The sequence below is a fragment of the Pan troglodytes genome, chromosome X (genome assembly GCF_028858775.2).
Source record: "Pan troglodytes isolate AG18354 chromosome X, NHGRI_mPanTro3-v2.0_pri, whole genome shotgun sequence".
Classification (NCBI taxonomy): Eukaryota; Metazoa; Chordata; class Mammalia; order Primates; family Hominidae; genus Pan; species Pan troglodytes.
The window spans coordinates 102,753,231-102,775,557 of NC_072421.2; the positions used below are offsets into that span (position 1 = coordinate 102,753,231).

The following is a 22,327-nucleotide window of genomic DNA, read 5'->3' on the forward strand; positions in this document are numbered from 1 at the left end:
GATGACAAAAATTTTATTTTGAGTGAGTAGTTTTTAAAATATACATAATGTTTACTATAACCTTGTCCACAAGCTACTTTTTTAAAAAACAATTACAAGAAGAAGAAAACAAAACATCTTTGATTCACTTTATGGGTTGGGTTGGGAATCGGTAGATAGCATGATAATAGTGGTGATAATGTTAAAGGAAATTAGTTTTTATTGAGTACTTAGTATATGCCAGGCACTGTGCTATGAGCTTTAAATGAACTATCTCATTGTGAGGAGAGAATTCTCCATGGGGCTTTTGCATTTTTTACATGTCTGTGAGCAGAGTATCCTTTGCCCTGGATTATCTTTTCAAAGGTGTATGTATAGAAAACATACTTTTATTTTATTTTATTTTATTTTTTTTCTGAGACAGAGTCTCCTCTGTCACCCAGGCTGGAGTATAATGGCACGATCTCGGCTCACTGCAACCTCCGCCTCTCAGGTTCAAGTGATTCTCCCATCTCAGCCTACCAAGTAGCTGGGATTACAGGCACCTGCCATCATACCCGGCTAATTTTTGTAGAGACAGGGTTTCACCATGTTGGCCAGGCTGGTCTTGAACTCCTGACCTCAGGTGATCTGCCTGCCTCGGCCTCCCAAAGTGTTGGGATTACAGGCGTGAGCCACTGTGCCTGGCCAGAGAATAGCCTTAGAAGATAGAAATAGTGTCTATCTCTAGAGCAAAAGGCAGGTTTGCTTATAGCCTTGGAAAATACAGTTAGTATCTGCCTCTGGAACAAAGGGCCGACATGCTTATGGCCCATTGTAAGAAATTTGTGTTTCTTAAGCTTGGGGTTCTTCTGTAATACAACCCAATACTTCTACAAGTATCACCTGATCCTCTTTGTATTATCCTATGGGAATTGAGTTTGTGTAAGCAACACAAATACTGATACTTTGGCTACTGTCATTGCTCCAATTAACTGTTTATTATTTCTGACCTAGGATTCTGGTGTCTTCTACCAGCTTCCATGAAACTGGCAGGCTAAATTTTTAGTGCATAAGTAAGGTAAAACTTCAGACCCTTTGCCATTCTTTCTTTTCCCTTTTTTTTTTTTTTTTTTGAGACAGAGTCTCACTCTGTTGCTCAGGCTGGAGTGCAATGGTGTGATCTCAGCTCACTGCAACCTCCGCCTCCTGGGTTCAAGTGATTCTCGTGCCTCAGCCTCCTAAGTAGCTGGGATTACAAGAGCGTACCACCATGCCAGCTATTTTTTTGTTTTGTATTTTTAGTAGAGACAGAGTTTTGTTACGTTGGCCAGGCTGGTCTTGAACTCCTGTCCACAAGTGATCCACCCGCTTGGCCACCCAAAGTGCTGGGAATACAGGTGTGAGCCACTGGGCCCAGCCCCCGTTACCATTCTTAACACTTGCATAATAAAACAACCCTATTAAGTTAGCTGCTTTTATTATTCTCATTCCACATATACCAAAAACTGAGATTTGGTCACCCATGCAAAGATCCATAGATAAGACATTATAGAGCTGGGATTTGAACCCAAGTCTAACTCTAAAAGCTGCATTATCAAGCAGTAAGCTACTCAAGTCCTTGGATTAACCTTTTATCTGACTGCATCATGAACTATAAGAAAGTTATGCTTAAATAATTCTGGGTTGCAGATTACCAGTGTCCTGTCAAAGGCTGAATGTTCATGTCAGCAGGAGATAAGAACAGTTAAAAAACACAGGAAGGGGAACATCACACTCTGGGGACTGTTGTGGGGTGGGGGGAGGGGGGAGGGATAGCTTTAGGAGATGTACCTAATGCTAAATGACGAGTTAATGGGTGCAGCACACCAGCATGGCACATGTATACATATGTAACTAACCTGCACATTGTGCACATGTACCCTAAAACTTAAAGTATAATAATAATAAAATAAAATAATTATGATATGTTTATGCCCCCACAAATCCTTGTTTGTTTAATTACCAGGTTTATACCTTATGGAAAAAATGTACATAAACTTAAAACCTATTATATTGACATATTTACAGGCTAGAGATATCATCTATGAATGATGGCATTCTTTGTTTTGTTTTGTTTTATTTTAAAAAAACAACTTAATAAAACAAAAATCCCTGAGCTCTTTACAACTGTACAAGCCTAGAAGTAAGATGATTTACTTAAAGACTAAAAGTGACAAAAATTTCATTCAATAGATCCTGTATCCCCAAACTTCTTATTAGCATAGATATTTTTATCCTTATATTAGGTTTACATCTGCTTTTCAATGTATATAAACAGCATGACACATAGCAGGTGCCCATTAAATGTCATTTGAATGATTCTAAAGGGTTGTGGGTCTTCATAGAATAATAATACACAGTTCAGGGCTTTGGCCATCTTGGTCTTTTAATGCATTAACATTGCAAGTTTGCAGTTTTATGTAATTATTTATGCAGACATCTGAAAGTCCCCTTTCCAATCAAGCTTAAAAGATTTTTCAATAAAACTTTCTTTTCTTTTTTTAATATTTGCAATTTAAACTTTTTTAAATAAGGTAAAATATACATATGTAATTTACCATCCTTACCATTTTAAATGTACAGTTCAGCTGTAATAAATACATGTATATTCTTTTTTCCCCCTTATCCCCCTTTACTAGAAAATCTTATTTTTCTAATGATTTTTGAGAAATAGAACTTATCAAAGGGCTTGAGATCTTGTTTGTTTATTCATTTGTTTTCCTTCCTTGAATTTGCTACAGTATCAGTTGCTAGTTCTTATGTTTTAACGTCAGTCTTATTCAATGACTGTAGATTGATTAATTGATGTTATATGTAGCAAATCAATTCACCTTATAAAATTTCAGACAGTAAAGCTTGTTTTAGTTTCCTTATCATTAGATGGTCTCTGAAATTTACAAGGAAAGTATTTTGAAGTGAGGATAAGACAATCGAATAAATCAGTTAGGAAAGTTTCAACTATATCCTGAGGCATTTTATCTAGGGCTTTTGATTTTAGGTACAAGAAAGATCCCTAATTTATTTAGATTATTTTCACCAGCTTAGTCCTGGTGATACGACAAGTTCACATATGCTCAAACTCTAAAACAAAACTTTATAATATGGGCATGTTTTATAAATGCGAGTTAGAAAAGGAATTTGGATGTTTCATGTGTATTTTAAATTATGAGTTTTACTTTTCTCCCCAGAGAACCCAAGATTGATCAATATTTTCCCTTAGAAATACATCTGGGTAAAAAGTTCTAATTATGACCTAAACAAGCTAACATTAAACCTTTGGAATAGAAAGCAAGGTTTATTTATAAATTTTCTAATTCTGTGCTATGCAAATTAACATTATTCCTTAGATGTTATGTTACACATCTGCTTTTCTTTCTATCAGCTTCCTCAAGTTGGTATGGATAACCACAAGTTAGTTTGACTGTTGAGCAATGTTAGCATCAAGTTCTGAGAGTATCCAGGGGCTAGCAGCCAATAAACCTTGGTTCTGAACTACTGACCAGCTACGTCAGCTTGACAAAGTTCTTTGTCCTCTCTGTGTCTATGTTTTACTCCTGTAAGGGATACTTACCCTGCCCATTTTCCAGGGTTATTGGGATAATTAAGTAAGATAATACACATAGAAGTACTTGGAAAGATTACTAACATATTTAATTGTAAGTTGTTGCTGCAGTATCATTGCAAAGGCCTTTTGCCTACATTGAGCCTGAATGTGTTCCTTGTCTTCCTCAGGATGTGAAGTAGGGAGAGAAAAAATACCATCTCCATTCTTGCACACTCGTCAGTCTGCCTCCTCAGCCTCACATAGCTCTAATTGTACCTAATGAAAGTAACATTTTTAGGTCCCAGTTGCAGGAAATATTTTAAATAGAACCAGCCTGGGGCATTTTTCAAAATAAAATCTAAATAATGCAAGATTGTTAGCACGAACTGTGCCAGGGCTGGATTACACAACTAATAAAAATCAACCTGAGTTTCAGACTGTCAGGCAGCATTGATTATACCTCCCCCAGGTCACCTGAGGTGATAGCAGGACTCACATCAGACCTTGTCTTTAAGTTCTAGGGACCTCGGTCATCCTCAACGACTTCATACTAGGACTTGTTCATGAGTTAACAAAGCAGTTTGTCAGCATCTATTCACATGTCAGCATCTATTCACATGTCAGTGACCACAATGAGAGTGTATACATACTGGGCCCTGGCTTAAAGTTGTTTGTGGCTAAGGATTAGGAAGGACACACTTCCTCCTTCAACTCATCAGCCATCTCCAGGGTGGCTTCCTTGCCTTTAACACCACCCCAAATCAATACAAATGCTGCTGACACCATCTACGTTGTTTATACTTTGGAGAGGTCAGGGAACGAACACATGAATGGCTCTTGTCTTGTGCCTGGAAACCTGGCTTTGAGGTCTCTGGGCTTTGTTATAGAAGGCATTTGTCTAAGAAGCTCCCAGAAGTAAATTTTTTGTTTGTTTGTTTGTTTGTTTGTTTTTTTGAGACAGAGTCTCACTCTGTCGCCCAGGCTGGAGTGCAGTGGCACGATCTCAGCTCACTGCAACCTCTGCCTCCTGGGTTCAAGCGATTTTCCTGCCTCAGCCTCCGGAGTAGCTGGGACTACAGGCGCGTGCCACCACGCCTGGCTAATTTTTTGTATTTTTAGTACAGACGGGGTTTCATTGTGTTAGGCAGGCTGGTCTCAATCTCCTGACCTCGTGATCCACCCGCCTAGGCCTCCCAAAGTGCTGGGATTACAGGCGTGAGCCACCGTGCCCGGCCAGAAGTAAACCTTTTTAAGTGGAGCTTTTACTACCTCTTTGACCTCCAAGGTTCTAGCCTCTGCCTAGTAGTTAGTACTCAGAGTGCCTGGAAGTTCCTTCCTGCCTTAGCTGCTTTCTCTTGATACACTTCTTTTTGTGCCTAAGTCAGTGTATCTTTTTGATCCTCTCAGACCTACATGGCTCTCTGGTATTAGACCTTTTGCCCAACTGACCTCTTCCAGACTGTTTCCTGTCAAGTAGCACTTCTAACCCAGCAGACTGTTTTAACCCACTGCTGCCAGTGTGTTGTTTTTCTATTGTTCATGATTATTATATCACATGTAAATTATAAGTATTATATGTTAGATATGTATATTATACATATATGCATATTAGTTATATATGTATACATACATATTAATTATACACATATAATTATTATATATATCTTTTAATATATTTAACAATGCTGGCAATACCTACAATTCTAATTAGAGATACAATTGTTTGAATACCTACTTTTTGATAGATCCTGTATTAGGTATTTTACATACATTATTTTATTTAATACTTACAGTGATCTGAACAGGTCAGGTATAAAAATGTAAACCTGTTTTTACTCATAGTTTTATAATGAAAGGAAATCCTTCCTCCCACCTTCAATGGAGCCACCATAAACAGCTTCTTATCCTCATGTTTCAGGTGAAGAAACTGAGACTCAGGTTAAACAATTTGTCCAAGGTCACAGAACTAGTTGAGCCTAGTGAGGCTTAGTTTAAAGATGATGCTTTGTAAAGAAACCACTATATCAGATTGGTCCTCTACTTTAGTCTACCCTATTTTCTACCCAGGGATAAATACATTTGGGATAGTTAGCTTCTTTCAGAGCACTGAACATTTCACCTACTTCTATTATTGAGATCTCTGGTCAACACTTCTCCTTCTGTGGAGGTATAACATAATAATTGAAAAATTTTTAACAAGTATGTCTCTTTCACCTGTATGAGTGAACACCATGAAGCAGATATGATCAAAGTCAGTAACATCAAGAACTGTTCAGAACACTTTGGATATCCAGCAGAGATGATTACCTTTCTTCTGTGTTAGATACTTTTTAAATAACTGTGACCATTTAGCTTCCCTCTATCCCCTGCCCCTGCCGGTCATTCTTGTCTTTCAGATGTAGCCGGTATTTTTAATTCTTTGCCAATATGCTGCTGCACAAAACTTGGCTAATCTTCCTCCTAGTGTCTATCCACAAATACCTGCAAATTATCCGGGTCATACTTATACAAGGAATGTGATATTTGACAAGCCATATACCTTCATCTGAAGGAATGTAATATTTGACAAGCCATATACCTTCATCTGAAGAAAGGGGGATATATACCATATGGGACTGATACAAAAATGGAAAAAAAAATAACATGTCTCTCAAATAGATACCTTTTGATGCCCATTCATTTAATCAACTAACGTTTATTAAGCATCTACTATCTATTCATTTAGATCCCAGGGATGGTGTAATTAACAAGAGCAACAAATTCCTTGCCCTTTTTAGTGCATACTTTAACAAATAAACAAATATTAGAAGATCAGATAAGAGCAAGTACAAAGGCCTATTGTTTGAATAGGCTTAGTGTGTTCAATGAACAGAGAAAATGCCAGTGTGGCTGCACCCTAATGAGTAAAGGGGAGAATGTTATGTTGAGCTAGATCATGTATGGCCTTGTATCAAGCAAGGAGACTTGGAAATATTTAACACTGAAGTGTTTAAAAAATGGTGAAAAAGAGCTCAATTGATTGAGCTAAATTGATTTACCCTTCTTCTCTGAGATTACTACTGTTGTGGCTTTAGCTTCATGGCATTTAAAGAGGCTGTCCAATGTCTGACAAGAACATAAATGTTTCTTTCACTTAATCCCCAGTGGGCATATCTTATGACCTTTGTGTTCCAGGAACCCATATAGAGGAAGAAAGAAAAGCAAATCCCACAATCTACATAGTGTGATGGGGTTGCATCTAAACATCAGAATTGGAGTGCTTTGACAGTTTCCTTCTCAGATGACACAGGCCTGGGCATAGTCAGGGGTGCTTGCTGGAAACTAACTTTACCAGAAGCCTAAGTAGGAGTCATTCTTATTAACTTAGTTTGTAAACCCAAGAGGCATAGCCATCTGGATTCCTGTGTTTTGCATGATGTCGGGGATATAAAATTTCAATGAGTGACTACTAAGCAGTATGAACAGTGCCGATCATTTGGTACTGTCTGAAAATTATTGGTTGGCATGCTAATCCCATCTGTTAGGATTGTTACTACTCAGTTATAAAGCACTTGGTTTGAATTGCCGCCCTTGGCAATTTTAGTTTTGACAGCACGTATCCCTTGATGTTTAAAACAGATATGGTCCTGAAATATCTTCCATAAAGTAAAATTGAATACTCCAAGATTTACAGCTGATCTTCATAGTGTTATCAGGCTGCTTCTGATTTCTTCCTCACACTTTTCCATTTTCTTTTGTGTTTGACATCTTCTGGAATCCAGATAAGGTAGGGTAGAGAAAGGTCATGGATTATACATAGAAAAATAAAGGCAGAATTTGTATTTATTTATATTTATTGTAGTTAGTTAGATTAATTAAATATGTTTATTGAACTCACATTATTGAGAAAGTGCTAATCAAAGTACAAGAAGACAGAATTTTTGTTCAATAAATACCCTTCTGTAATGTGTTAGCCAATTAATGCCCAATTTCTAAAGTGGCCTTATGATAACATTCTGTGTTGAGAATTCTTTATAATGCTAGTGCTGGTTGATACAATTAATCCCAACTGACCAGACTCTAGTAGGATTTCTTCTTTATAAAAGCCCAAAATTCAACACCTGGCACATCTTAGTGAGTACCTTAAAAAGCTGAATAGTTGGCCAGGCGCCGTGGCTCACGCCTGTAATCACTTTGGGAGGCCGAGGCGGGCGGATCACGAGGTCAGCAGATCCAGACCATCCTGGCTAACAGGGTGAAACCCCGTCTCTACTAAAAATACAAAAAAATTAGCCGGGCGTGGTGGCGGGTGCCTGTAGTTCCAGCTACTCGGGAGGCTGAGGCAGGAGAATGGCTTGAACCCGGGAGGCAGAGCTTACAGTGAGCAGAGATAGCGCCACTGCACTCCAGCCTGGGCGACAGAGCGAGGCGCCGTCTCAAAAAAAAGCTGAATAGTTAACAGGTAAATTAACCTGTAAGCTAACAGATATCCTCTGTATGTTGATCTGGTTTTTAGTATATATTCTGTATCAGGAAATATTGGCTGAGAAACCAATAGTAAAATTAAACTATCCCTGTAGTAACTGTTAAAGGACTGGCCACAGGGACAGAGCAAAAATGGCTACAGCTCCAGTTATAGAGAGACTTTCTCACAGGTTTTTATTATCAGATTTTCAACATAGCAATATTTATTGCTGGGAAAGAAGTCAGACTATCTTACAGTTTGGAAGATGAGTATAGCTTCTCTATGTAGCTCTGTGGCTACCTCATGGCCACAAATATCCACATTAGCAGTTAGTTTCATATCTTCTTGTCAGTTGCAGCATAAAACTGCTCTGTGTTGCTTTGATGTTTTTTTCTGATTTCTAGGCAAGGTCCTAAATGGAAAAGTCAATACTCTTGAAATATATAGAGCACAAACAAAGTTGTAAACACCCAATAAAGCCATTTTGTTATTTCTCTGTTCCTACAGAAACTCAACATATTGCATGAAGGTGTCAATGTCCTTGACTGTTGCAGAGAATGAATCAGGCCTGTGCTACAACAGCAGGATCCGCTATTTAGAAAAATCTGAAGTCACTAAAAGAAAGGAGATCTCCTGTCCAGACATGGATGACTTTAAAAAGTCCGATCAGGAGCCTGATGTTGTGTGGTATAAGGTAACTCAGCATGGTGTCAAATTCATATTTTACCTCAGTCAATAGCAGTCTTGGGGATGAGGAAAGGGAGATTTTTTTACTAGTTTTTGGTATTAGATATTTCACTGAGAAGAATCAACAGATCCATAACTAAATAATTCAGAGCTGTGACTCTTATGTATCACTGGTTTTTAATGCAGGTGTTAGAAGCAATACGCCTTTCTCCAACTGCTAAAAGTAGAATCTCCCTCCAGCCTGACAGCATATAAGAACTAATGGGAAGAAGGGTAAACATTTAAATAACACTTGAAAGAAATTATTTGGGGGACACAGAAATATTATTTACTGGTGGGAACAAAGGCCTGCCATTACAAGTAGTAGTACTTATAAAGAATAACAACTATCATAATGGTCTACTCTGTGAAAGCCACAACAGTGAATGCAGAGGAGAGAAATGGGCCCAGTACAGGATGTGTAAACACTGCTAAGGTTAAGTTTAGCTGGAAATAAACCACACTCAAAGGTTGAACAGAAGAGAATTGTGGCCAGGTGCAGTGGCTCATGCCTGTAATCCCAGCATTTTGGGAGGCTGAGGTGGGCAGATCACCTGAGGTCAGGAGTTTGAGACCAGCCTGGCCAACATGGTGAAACCCCATCTCTACTAAAATATAAAAATTAGCTGGGCATTGCAGCACACACCTGTAATCCCAGCAACCTGGAAGGCTGAGGCAGGAGAACCACTTGAACGTGGGAGGCAGAGGTTGCAGTGAGCCGAGATCATGTCACTGTACTCCAGCCTGGGCAACAGAACGAGACTCCATCTAAAAAAAAAAAAAAAGAAGAAGAAGAGAGTTGAATGAAAGGATTATTTACAAAGGTTTGGGCAGGCTTGAAGAAATCAATAAAGGAGCAAGCTGTTGATTATCACCCCTAGACCTGCAGTGTCAAGGGGAAGGAGCAGTGTCACTGGAACCTGGCAAGAGTGGAGGAAGCTGCCAAGAGATACAGGCTTAAAGGAACATATGAGGGTGGCAGATAGGAAGGGAGTGGGTAGGATAAATACCCTAACCATTTATAACTCCTGCTCTCTGTTTATTTGCTAGTTGCTTCCCTCTCCTGCCACCCTCATTCAAACTGAAACAGAAGCCAGGGGGCAGAGGCAGGAGATAGAATCAATAGTGTTCTGCTTTTCTGAGCATAGAGTAGAGCAGACAAGCGTGGATAATTGGATCTAGGGGAAGAAGCAGATAATAACCACACAACCTTCCAGCTATGATATTCTAGCAGCTAACCTGGGGCCCACGGTCTTGTAACAGAACTAAGTCAACTCTCTTCTGTCAGCTCTGAACCACAGCAATTGACACACTGAAGTTTTATGATGTGATGGTAGATGACCAGGAAGGTTTTCTGCACAGATGCTGTGTGTACTGTTGGAACCAAACACACATAAAAGGTGGAGCAGGTTGTTTCTATAGGATCTGACAGACCCTCAGTTCCTAGGGAAGCTTAATCCCTAACTCCCACAGCTGTCATATGCCTTTACATTTGGAAGCCTCTCCATTTTCACGCCTAGGGAAACTTACCAATAGACACCAAGAACATACTCTGTACTAGAACGTCCAGGTCTCAATGGGAATTATCTTAATGAAGACAATATTGTGACAGATAAAAAGGAACATAATGTTTATTATGCACAAACATATAGACTACAGGTAATTTGGTGGGTTTATGCCATCATCAACCTCATTTGTATTTATTAAGCACTTATTGTGTGCCATTCATTGTAGCTAAACTTGATTTCAACATTATCTTGTTTAAATCTCAGTGCAACTCTGTGTGATAGGTGCTATTATCCTAATTTAATGGAGAACAAAACCACTGAGGCTGAGAGAGATGTGACCTATCCAAAGTTACACAGTGAACAAAGCCTGATTTTCTATTCAAGGCAGTGTGACTCCAGAATTCATTTTCTTAATCACTACCCTCTCCGGCAATGGGCCTGGGACTAAACCCAGCCTTGGTCATATCTTGGGAACTTTTGTAAGATGCCATGCTGGTGCAGTGGAGCCTGGCCAAAGAAAGAAAAAGAAAGTTTTATTTTAATTTTATGGTTGAGAAAGGGAAGGTGACCTGCCCAAAGAGTTAGCAGCTGGGAGTGAAATCCAGATAATCAACTTTCCCTTATAAGAGTAATTCTACTATCTCATCTTACTTTCTGCTAACTTCTTTCTTCTCCTTTTCTCATATCTCTAGACATCACTATCATCCTTACATACTCAAGCAATTTACTGCTTGGCAAATGCCACTTCTCACTCTTCCTTAGAAATGGACCAACAATGGTGAAGCAACAGGCCTTTCCAGCTCTGCCTGGATAATATTTAATATTTCTATAATATTTTACAGTTGATAAATGATCATCATAATGTTAGCTAACATTTCTTAAGTACTTACTGTATGGCAAGCTGTGTTTTAGGTGCATGAGATAGATTAATGCAATTCTTAGAACTACCATATAAGGTAATATTATCTCTATTTTATAGAAGAAGTGACTGGAGACTCAGACAAGCTAAGTGGGTTAGCAAAAGTCAACAGTAGTTTGTGACTTGCAGTTTGGCTACTAGCCCCACTCTTAGCCCCTACAGTATACTAACGGATTAGGATAAAATACTAGAATCAGAAGTTAAAGAGTACCTGAAGCTCAGGAATGTATTGCTAACTCTTGGTTCTCATACAAGGTTTCAAGTAAATACCTGAAGAAAATGTACCAACATATTAGGAAAATATTTCTTTTTCAGTCAGTATTTGGATAGTCTGCCTTGCCTACTTTATAGCCCATGTATTTTCTTTTTTTATTTTTTAAATTTTATTTTTTATTATTATACTTTAAGTTGTAGGGTACATGTGCACAACATGCAGGTTTGTTACATATGTATACATGTGCCATGTTGGTGTGCTGCACCCATTAACTCATCATTTACATTAGGTGTATCTCCTAATGCTATCCCTCCCCCATCCCCCCACTGCACAGCAGGACCCAGTGTGTGATGTCCACCTTCCTGTGTCCAAGTGTTCTCATTGTTCAATTCCCACCTATGAGTGAGAACATGCAGTGTTTGGTTTTTTTGTCCTTGCAATAGTTTGCTGAGAATGATGGTTTCCAGCTTCATCCATGTCCCTACAAAAGACATGAACTCATCATTTTTTATGGCTGCATAGTATTCCATGGTGTATACCCACATTTTCTTAATCCAGTCTATCATTGCTGGACATTTGGGTTGGTTCCAAGTCTTTGCTATTGTGAATAGTGCTGCAATAAACATACGGTGTGCATGTGTCTTTATAGCTGCATGATATATAATCCTTTGGGTATATACCCAGTAATGGGCTGGCTGGGTCAAATGGTATTTCTAGTTCTAGATCCCTGAGGAATCGCCACACTGGCTTCCACAATGATTGAACCAGTTTATAGTCCCACCAGCAGTGTAAAAGTGTTCCTTTTTCTCCACATTCTCTCCAGCACCTGTTGTTTCCTGACTTTTTAATGATTGCCATTCTAACTGGTGTGAGATGGTATCTCATTGTGGTTTTGATTTGCATTTCTCTGATGGCCAGTGATGATGAGCATTTTTTCATGTCTTTTGGCTGCATAAATGTCTTCTTTTGAGAAGTGTCTGTTCATATCCTTCGCCCACTTGTTGATGGGGTTGTTTTTTTCTTGTAAATTTGTTTGAGTTCTTTGTAGATTCTAGATATTAGCCCTTTGTCAGATAAGTGGATTGCAAAAATTTTCTCCCATTCTGTAGGTTGCCTGTTGACTCTGATGGTGGTTTCTTTTGCTGTGCAGAAGCTGTATTTTCTACCAGGCTGAGCAAGTTTTGCTCTGTCTATAGCAATATAAAGAAGAGGATACATTTGTCCAGAGTTTATTCTGGTGCTCATTCAAAGTTAGAAATGTCCAGTGTGTTAAAAGAAAAATTTCAGCCAAATTAAATTTAAAAGATTAATTGAGCAAAGAGTGATTCACAAATCAGGCAGTCTTCTGAGCCAGAGTAAGCTCAGAGACTCCAGTGCAGCCAAGTGGTAGAAGAATATTTATGGACAGAAAAAGGAAAGTGATGTACAGAAAATGGAAGTGAGGAACACAAACAGCTGGATTGGTTATAGCTCTGTGCCTTATTTGAACACGGTTCAAACAGTTGGCCACATTTGATTGGTCAAAACTTAGTAATTGGCACAAGAGTAGGCTATGGTCTATTTACACCTCCACTTGTTATAGTTGACAGTGTACAGAGAAACCTTTAGGCCTAACTTAAAATATGTAAGAAAGCAGCTTTAGGCTAAACATGATTTAACAATTTCCCCCTTTTATTCATCCTCTCATTTTGAGAGATTGACCAAAACTTTAGTCATTGATGTCACTATCACCATCATAAATGTACTTATTTGGCCTTGAAACCCACTGAAAAATAGCAGAACAGTGGGTTGTGTAAGGTGTGAACAAGGACTTCAGGTCATTTTTTTTTTTTTTGTAAGGGTTAGAGTAGAGGATAACTTCTTAGTCTGGAACATCCTGTTTACAGGAGAAAAAGACAAAACCTGGTCTGTTCTAGGATATATGTGTTTCCTTAAAGTCTTAGTTTGATTATGTTACATTTAGCACAAGTGAGTCCCTTTTGGTTTTGTCTGGTCTGTTGGGGCCTAGTGCATGACATGAGCTCAGTCCAAAACAATGGCCTCCCATAATTTTGTTTAAAAATTCCCCCCTTTTTGTCAGGTTCTCACTTAGGTGAGAGTGTGCCACTCTCAGTTACCAGCATTTTGGGTTTCCAGGTCTCAGCAATTCATTCATAGGTTATGATGCCCTCATGGTCACACATTTCCTTCAGCTATTGGCATTCCAATTGAATAGACAACATTTGCCATTCTTGAGATGGCTGAATGCAAACATTTAAAACTTTTGAGAGAATACAGTACACCAAGGGGACTACTATTATGATTGTCAGGAGGATAATACCAAGAGTTTGGAGTATGCCCCTTACCTAGGGTCACCATGAACCAAACCAACTAAAATCAAATAGATCAAAGAATGAGCTAAAGCGTCTACTCACTTTAACTAAGCAGTCTCTTCATTAATCTCCTACACTGAATCTCTATAATACCTGATGGGATATATTTCTCCACAGGCCACAAGCGCCAGCAGTTGCACAGATACTTCTGATACTTCTCTGTTTAGCCAGTAAGTAATCTAGAGCAATTCTATTATTTAGCATAATTTTCACAAGAGAATTTAAAATCTGTTGTGTAACCATAGCCTTTACAGTAGAATCAGTTATAGAGCCTATCATAAGGGATACATTTCTAATTATTCCATCTTTTACTCCACACCATGGAAAAAAGGACTTAATAAATGATGCCTTTCTAGAAGAATGAAGGACTCCTGGCAATGTTGTCTTTAACCCATGATGTAGATTAAAAGGAGTGAACCAACATTCTGTTTCTGACTATCAGGCAACGTATGTACCATTAAAGTTATTCACCTACATTGGACCTTCGTTTTTCATCTATCAAGGCATACGGTTATCCATGTATAAGGCTGGCTGCAAAATCCTTCTTAAATAAAAGTATACTCTATGAGCGTACGCAACAGACCCCCTTTTGACTTCTATTGTTTATAGAGGCATAAACGAGTAAAAAATTAAAAATAAGAGTCTCATGATAGTAGAAAAGTCTTGATCCGTGATCTTGGGAAAAAGCTGTTCACATCAAGGATGCAATTTTTTTTTCTGGGGAGAAACTTCCCTGGGTAGCTTTACCTTAAGGGTTCTAATGGGTGTATAGTTCCATAAGTGTGGAGCAACCCTCCCTCAGTTGTGAGATTATAAGCCCAAGGTTCAATGTCCCTTAGCTTTGCTGCAGTGTGGATGGCAAAGGAAGTCCTTCTCTGATGTTCTCGGAAGATCCAATCTTTGAGTTCTAGATTGTGAAGGGGTTGATTGTCTTCAGTTAGTGAACCGTAAAAATCTTTTATTCCTGGTGAAAATACATTGTGACGTAATAATCTGTTATAACATCACCCTTCTCGCAAGGAAAAGCTTTGATACAACCAGAAAACATGCATTGAAAATGACAATTGAATGAAATCCCTCTATAAATGTTTAAATGGCCCATCAGGTAGCTGAATGTATCTGAAGATTTGAGTGTCTTCCCAGGAATATGGGTTTGACAAATTAAACATTGGTTATAAACTATTTTAGCAATGTACAAGTCAGCACAACAATATATATTTAATTTGGATTATTTTATCTTTTTCATGAGTCATGGAATGCAGAACTTTTAATAACAAAAACTTTAAGGACTCAGGAAGGACAAGGCAGCTGCCCTGGTTCTCCATGAGTCCATACTTAACATTGGTCTTATGTCCTCTTGAATACCAATTGTTTCTCCAATTTAGGTGCATAGCACTGATAACTGATGGGTTATCATAGGTCATTTGACTTAGACCATGGAGTTCATTCAAATTGTGTATCTATACAATTTTGGTATTGGCTGATTTAGCATGATAATCTGGCAAAGTGTCTTCTTGGTATTCAATTAATTTTTGTTCTACTTGGGTTAGCAGTTATATAAACCAGTCTTTTCATTGAAGTTCCAGGAATTCTTACCCAGTCCAAATGATATGACTCTAAAGTTATGAGAAACCTGTATTCAAGAGTGCTTTTCAGGGTCCTTTCCAACCTTCTAAAAGACACCATATTTCTAGGATTTTGCATGCTTGTGAATTTTTCAGAAACTGCATCAGAATTAAGCAATTAACTAGCAATGACTTCAAGTAAAGACACAGTTGACAAGGAAATTTGGTTATTTCTGTGGTCTACAATAAATTAACATAATAACCATAATTATAATTGATATCATATACTCAGACAGTAGAATTTTAGAAATCCCATAACATTTTGGAACATATATTAATGAAATTCATTAAAATATAACCTAAAGAAGGTTAATGATTATTTCTGGCTGGGCGTGGTAGCTAACACCTGTCATCCCAACACTTTGGGAGGCTGAGGCAGGCGGATCTTTTGAGGTCAGGAGTTTGAGACCAGAGGCTGAGGCATGAGAATGGCTTGAACACAAGGGGAGGGTGGGGAAAGGTTGCAGTGAGTGAGCTGAGAGCGCACCACTGCACTACGCTCCAGCCTGGGTGACAGAGTGAGACTGTCTCAAAACAAACAAATAAACAAACAAAAATTTCTTATTTTGACGGTGCTTCCCATGTAACTTAATATATCAAATAATCCTGTTTACCTCTCTTTTGGATGCTTCAGGGGCCCTCTGTAGCATCCCAAAGTTAGTGGTCAAAAAAGACTTAATTTCAAAATTGGAATTTGACTTGGGGAAGCCTGTCAAATATGTTAAATGTTTAAAACACTTGATATTATGAAATAGAATTCCATGTCACCATAAATCATTCATTTTGCCAAAATAATGACTCAAAAATTTTAAAGATGTAAAAACCTTTACTCATTGATAGAGGAAAGACTTAGCTTTCCAAACAATCTGTCTCTTGTCTTTCCCTTCTTTTTCCTGTAGTTTATTCAAAAGGCAAACAAAAATCTTTCATTATTCTTTAATATTACATGAAAATCTCATTCAAGAAAGAAAGCCAAATTTCATCCTTGCATTAGTATACTGTTAATGTCAACCCCAATTTTTAATAAAACCTAGTAGACAAATCTATCTAATCTTAATCAGTTTTACCATAAGGTGAGATTCACATAAATCTTTTATAACCCATTACAAATTTTCGTTAAATAGTAGATCAGTGCTCCAAGAAAACCCTTTTGTGCTTTTATTTCAATGTTCAATTTACAAAAAAACTGAACAATACCCCCTTTAAATTTAGCCAATATGTTCACATGTAGAATTTCTCTTACAAGTTTAATTTTTCACAATCTTCCACAACTTGCTCAACTTTCAGCTTTATCCTATCTAACCTAAATCATCATTTAACCCTTTAATCTAGGCACAAAAATCCACATTCCCATGCCTTCTTATAATCTTTTACCAAAAGCATACTTCACTTTCCTCACACATTTTGCATGTAAAACTCTTTCTTCAGTAGTCTCAATTACATGTTAGAATCTCAACTCTTAGCAATTTTTATTTTTAGTGAAAAACCCGGTAAGGAAGTGATTTTAATTATGTACTAGGTGTGGGGCCTAGGACAACAGACTGAAGTGCAGATAAAGTCCAACTCTTTCCATCATAGCTAGGGGCGTGGTTAACTCCATGTGTCCCTAGGCCTTATCTAGAATCTAATGGCTCTAAAGCAGATAAGTCTAACAATTTTCAAAAGTCAAAGGAGCAGTTTATGACATCAAAGCATTTAGCAAACCTAATATCCGACCTGCCTAATTTAGACCAAATATCTTTATTTTACCAATAATCTTATAAAACTGTGTTTATTTCCCAAAGATTACTAAAGTCATGTGAACTAAAAGACATTACAGTTTTTATTTTTCTGACAAAATATTTGATTTAAGCACTTATTCCTTTTAAACCAATTAATCAGAGCTTTTTCGTATAAACAACACTCACACAACACATACAGACATACAGACAGAAGAAAATCCATTACTTGTAAGAATTTTCATTTGTCAGTTTTAAAATAGCTTTTCTTTCTCCTATTCAGTCTATCAATCTTCCAATTACTGGTTTCACTGAACTAAGCAATTGTTGACTAGGCAACAAATTTGTATTTCTAAAGGGACAACTCTTAGGTGGAACCACAAAAAATAAAAATTTATATCTCATAAGCAGAGAGCAAGATTTTGGCCTAAAAATTATATTATTGTTTGCTCAAACCAGGGGCAAAACAAAAACAAAAACAAAAACAAAACAGTGCTCTCATGAAAGTTCCATCAAGAGAAGACGGCCAGAAAAGCATCTCAACCAAAAGTATGATTTATTATGTAAATTTAAAGGAATGGGCCGGGTGCTCAAGCCTATAACCTCAGCACTTTGGGAGACCAAGGCAGGCGGATCACTTGAGGTCACGAGTTCGAGACCAGCCTGGCCAACATGTGAAACTCCGTCTCTACTAAAAATACAAAAATTAGCTGGGCGTGGTGGTGCATGCCTGTAATCTCAGCTACTCGGGAGGCTGAGGCAGGAGAATCACTTGAACCTGGGAGGCAGAGGTTGCAGTGAGCTGAGATTGTGCCACTGCACTCCAGTCTGGGTGACAGAGGGAGACTTCATCTCAAAAAAAAAATAATAATGGTGATATGATTTGGCTCTGTATCCCCACCCAAATCTCATCAGGAATTGTAATCCCCACGTGTCAAGGGAGGGACCTGGTGGAAGGTGATTGAATCATGGAGATGGTTTCCCTCATGGTATTCTCATGATAGTGAGTGAGTTCTCACAAGAGCTGATGGTTTTAAAGTGTGGCACTTCCTTGCTCTCTCTCTCTCTTTCCTGTTACCTTGTGAAGACGTGCCTTTTTTCCCCTTCGTCTTCTGCCGTGATTATAAGTTTCCTGGGGCCTCCCCAGCCATCCAGAACTGTGAATCAATTAAACCTATTTTCTTTATAAATTACCCAGTCTCAGGTATTTATGGCAGTGTGAAAACAGACTAATACAAATGGTAAGTTTCTAATGTACATAAGCAGATATCCCTACAAATGGAGATTTCATATATATATACGTATATATATATATATTTTTTTTTTTTTACAAAAGAGTTTTAAGATAGTCAATTAAATTCCAGAAAGATGTATTTTAGTTCAATAGGGTTTTCTTTTTAACATAGCTACTGTTTCTTAGCTAAAATTACTGAGTTCAGGGTAATGGGTGGAGCCCACTAAAGAATAGGGCCAACAAAGCATTGTATGCCTAGACTCAGCATGGATAGATCTGTAAAAAGAAGCATGCCTATTTTACCTGAGGGCCTAACTTTTATAAACATCTTATCTAGGATAACTTTCTTTCCACCTTTTGGGTGGGAAAATAACTAAGCCAAAAGGTTAGCAGACTTAATTTTTAAAAATCAGTTAGTTGCTTAAGATTTGTATTTGCCTTTTATAAAGTCTTTAGATAAAAATATTGAAATCTTTTTAGAAGCTTCTGCATGTCAATAGGCATCCCTAGGTGAGACTAATTTGGGAGCCCTCAATCAAATGCACTTCAGTGCATTGTCATTCATTTGGAACGTTCCACTCTAACTTATCTTTAGTGAGATTTTGCGATTTCAATAAGACTTTGCTGCTTGAGGGGCCTCATACTTGTGCGTGTATAAGCCAGAAGGAACTCAGTTCTTCAGAAATTAAGGATCCCATTTTTACCTCAAATATTGTCTTTTTTCTCAGATTCGCTTGATCAACTTAGCCAGTGTTTTTTTTTTCCTACTTAAGCATGCAAGAAAAATAAAACAAAGGGGTAGAACACAAAAATCTCTGTGAATTTCCAAAAGCCAAATTTTATACCCCCTGCAATATTGCCATTTACTACTAGGTTCTTTCTGACCCAATCAGATATAAGAGGCCTCTAACTGGATCCAAGCCAGTTAATTACCAGATCCAATCTGATCCTGGACCTAGTCCGCTTTCTGCCATGACTTCCAAACCTAGTTTGGATCAGAAATTTGCTCAAAGAAACTCAGAGAGCTCAAAACAGAAAACCATGGAGCTTCGGAATCCAAGAGAGAACTTAACCACGATCCCCAGTTGTTGCAAGAGAGTAATGGACACAGTGGGTCTGGTGGGTACCTCACTTGGTCATTCAATACTCCTTGGGGTCATTAGAAGCTCTACTTTGGATCCCACTTCTGGTGCCATCTGTTAAAAGAAAATCTTCAGCTGAATTAAATTTAAAATACTTTAATTGAGCAAAGAACGATTTGCAAATCAGTCAGCCTCTTGAGCCAGAGTAGGTTCAGAGACTCCAGTGCAGCCATGTGTTAGAAGAAGATTTATGGACAGAAAAAGTAAAGTGATGAACAGAAAATGGAAGTGAGGTCCAGAAACAGCTGGATTGGTTACAGCTCAGCATTTGTCTTATTTGAACACATTTTGAAGTTGGCCACATTTGATTGGTCAAAACCCAGTGATTGGCACAAGAGTAGGCTATGGCCTGTTTACACCACCACTTGTTGTACTTGAAGATGTACAGAGAAACCTTTAGGTCATACTTAAAATATGTAAGGAGGCAGTTTAGGCTAAACTTGATTTAACAAACGTCTTAACTCCAGGGCTTTAATGGTGAAAACTATTGCTTTGCATGATCCGTTTTCCAGGTGTCTTTTCAAATATACAGAATCTTTAAATTCCTTTCGTTTCCATCAGTCTCTGTGTTTTACTTAATTAACTAATTATATTGTATCACTCTCATAGTCCGTTTTGAGTTTCCTGGGCTGTTTGAAATATGCTATGGTAGGCCTTTAAGGACTATCATTCTGTGCCTGCACGTAATCACAGCTGGATGGGAAGCTAGAGGTGAATCAGGTGGTACTGGAGGCATGTTCATAAAGATGCCTGAGTAAGCCAATCCAGCCTATCTGAGGAATACAAAGGATATGTGTAAGAGGACTGTATATTCTCTATCTGAACTGCATCAGTTATCAAATTGAGATAAGGAGAGGGGCTACACTTTTAGAAGTTTCTTCTGACACTATATAAATAGGATTTAGACATTAGAGCAGAATATTCAATAATGTTAGTGTTTTTAAAACGTTTTACAAATGAGAGATAAGGATTCTTTTTTAAATTGAACCAAGAAGAACACTAAACCTACTTAATTATTCACTGAGCACCCTGTTGTCACAGAAATGTGGAGTCATTTTATCCGATTTCTAAATGTCCTAATTTTGATAGGATATTGGCAAGAAAAATGCAAATACACACTTTGGAGTGAAACACTCATCTATGTGATTAGTTACCTCAGTTGGTAAAAGTCTGGTGTTAATAAGGTCAAGGCTATCACTTTGAATTCTCCTTTTTCTTGTCACAACTATCTCAATTTTAGATGTTTGACATTGGTTATAAATGGAATTGGTTGGGAATGATGGACAGTTCAGTACAAACTTATTTGTACAACTGATCATTCATTCAGCACATATGTATTGGGTGCCTACCTGTGCAAGGCACTATGCTAGGAACTGGGAATACTGAACTGACCAAAATAAACACATTTCTCTTTTCTCATGAAGGGAGATAGATAAGTAAATAGCTCTTTCTCAACACTCCAAGAAGGAACTACATCAATTGAAATATCTAAAAGAACAGCTCCTACTTGTAATCAATAGTGTCTTTGTCTTGAGTAAAGGGCAGCAGACATACCTGTTTTTAATCACAGACATGAATCTCTGCAAAGGAAAATTACAAAACTAAATAAGATCAGCTAATATTTTCATGGTACATAATAGTCCGGAGCAATCTTTTGTTACCTAAACATCAAGGGTTTACTTTCAGTCCTGCAGCTTGCTGCACAGAAAGCCAATCACTGAGACAATGAGTATTGCCAGGGAAGAAGGCTTTAATTGGGTGTTGCAGCTGAGGAAATGGGAAATCAATATCAAATCCATCTCCCTGATGGACTAAAATCAGGGGTTTATATAGCAGGGAACAAATGTAACCAAATGCAAGTAAACAGAAATTAGGGAGAGGTAAGGAATAGGAGTTGGCTAACAGGAAGCAGGTAGTTGCTTAGACAATCATGATGGATAAGGGGTTGAATTTCTCCTTGTCTGGATGTAGTGATATGTTAAGTTTTGGTTCCTTGATATCATTTGGGAGTCCTGATGGTTGGTTTCCTGAGAAAGGAACTCAGATAAGACAAATGTGACTTTCTCAAGTTTTAAGACTAAGGGGGCAGTTTCTACATTTATTCAAAAGAAACCATAAACATCAGTTATATAGGACAACTGGGTCGATTTAAATTTTACAAATCTTTTTATGTAACAGCACACATAGAAAGTGATAATATGGCACATCAAAGTGAATGGAAGACTGGCCTTGAGAGCTTCAGTTGCTCTCAGCCCTCCTGACTGATTTGGGGCTGAACAACACAAAATCAATGTGCCCATATACTGGTAGCCCTCACATAGCACTCCAGAGTGCTGTGACCCACTGGTTTGGAAGCTCTGGTTTACCTTTTCATAAAATGTAATATATATATTTTTTATCTAAAGATGACTGAGTAATTTAATCTTGATTGTCCTGGGAATGCAAGGCATATGTGGGAGAGAGTTGTATCTCCTCTATCTGAACTCTATCAGTTAGCAAAAGGAGGTGAGTCTGCTTATTGGTGGTTGTTATCTTCTTTTTACAGATGAGGAAACTGAAATAACTCACAGAGGATCACTTATCCAACATGTGGCCAATTAGATTCAAACGCTGAAATTCTGACATCTAATGTTCTCATAATCTCACTATGATTGCTCCACTACATGAATATGTTATGCACTTAATCACTCACATCACTGATATAAACAGAATTCTCTATCAAAATTGTTACTCCAGAAACAAATCCTGTAATGCTTTCTAAGGACTCTTTAATGACTCTGAGTGTTGAAAGGGACTCAAATGAGGAAACTGAAGCCCAAAGAGGTTAAGTGACTTGCTTAAGTCTAATGAAACCCATGTCTTTCTTTTTTTACATTCATTA

The 22,327-nt window shown here is 37.9% G+C and overlaps 1 protein-coding gene across 1 annotated transcript in view; it reads left to right on the forward strand.

Moving 5' to 3' along the window:
* Positions 1-22,327, forward strand: part of IL1RAPL2 (interleukin 1 receptor accessory protein like 2) — a 569,253-nt gene that overhangs the window by 29,834 nt on the left and 517,092 nt on the right. Inside the window, exon 2 of the mRNA XM_001139071.5 lies at positions 8,496-8,682. Within this exon, the coding sequence (XP_001139071.4) occupies positions 8,496-8,682 (187 nt within the window). The remainder of the gene's footprint in view (positions 1-8,495; positions 8,683-22,327) is intronic.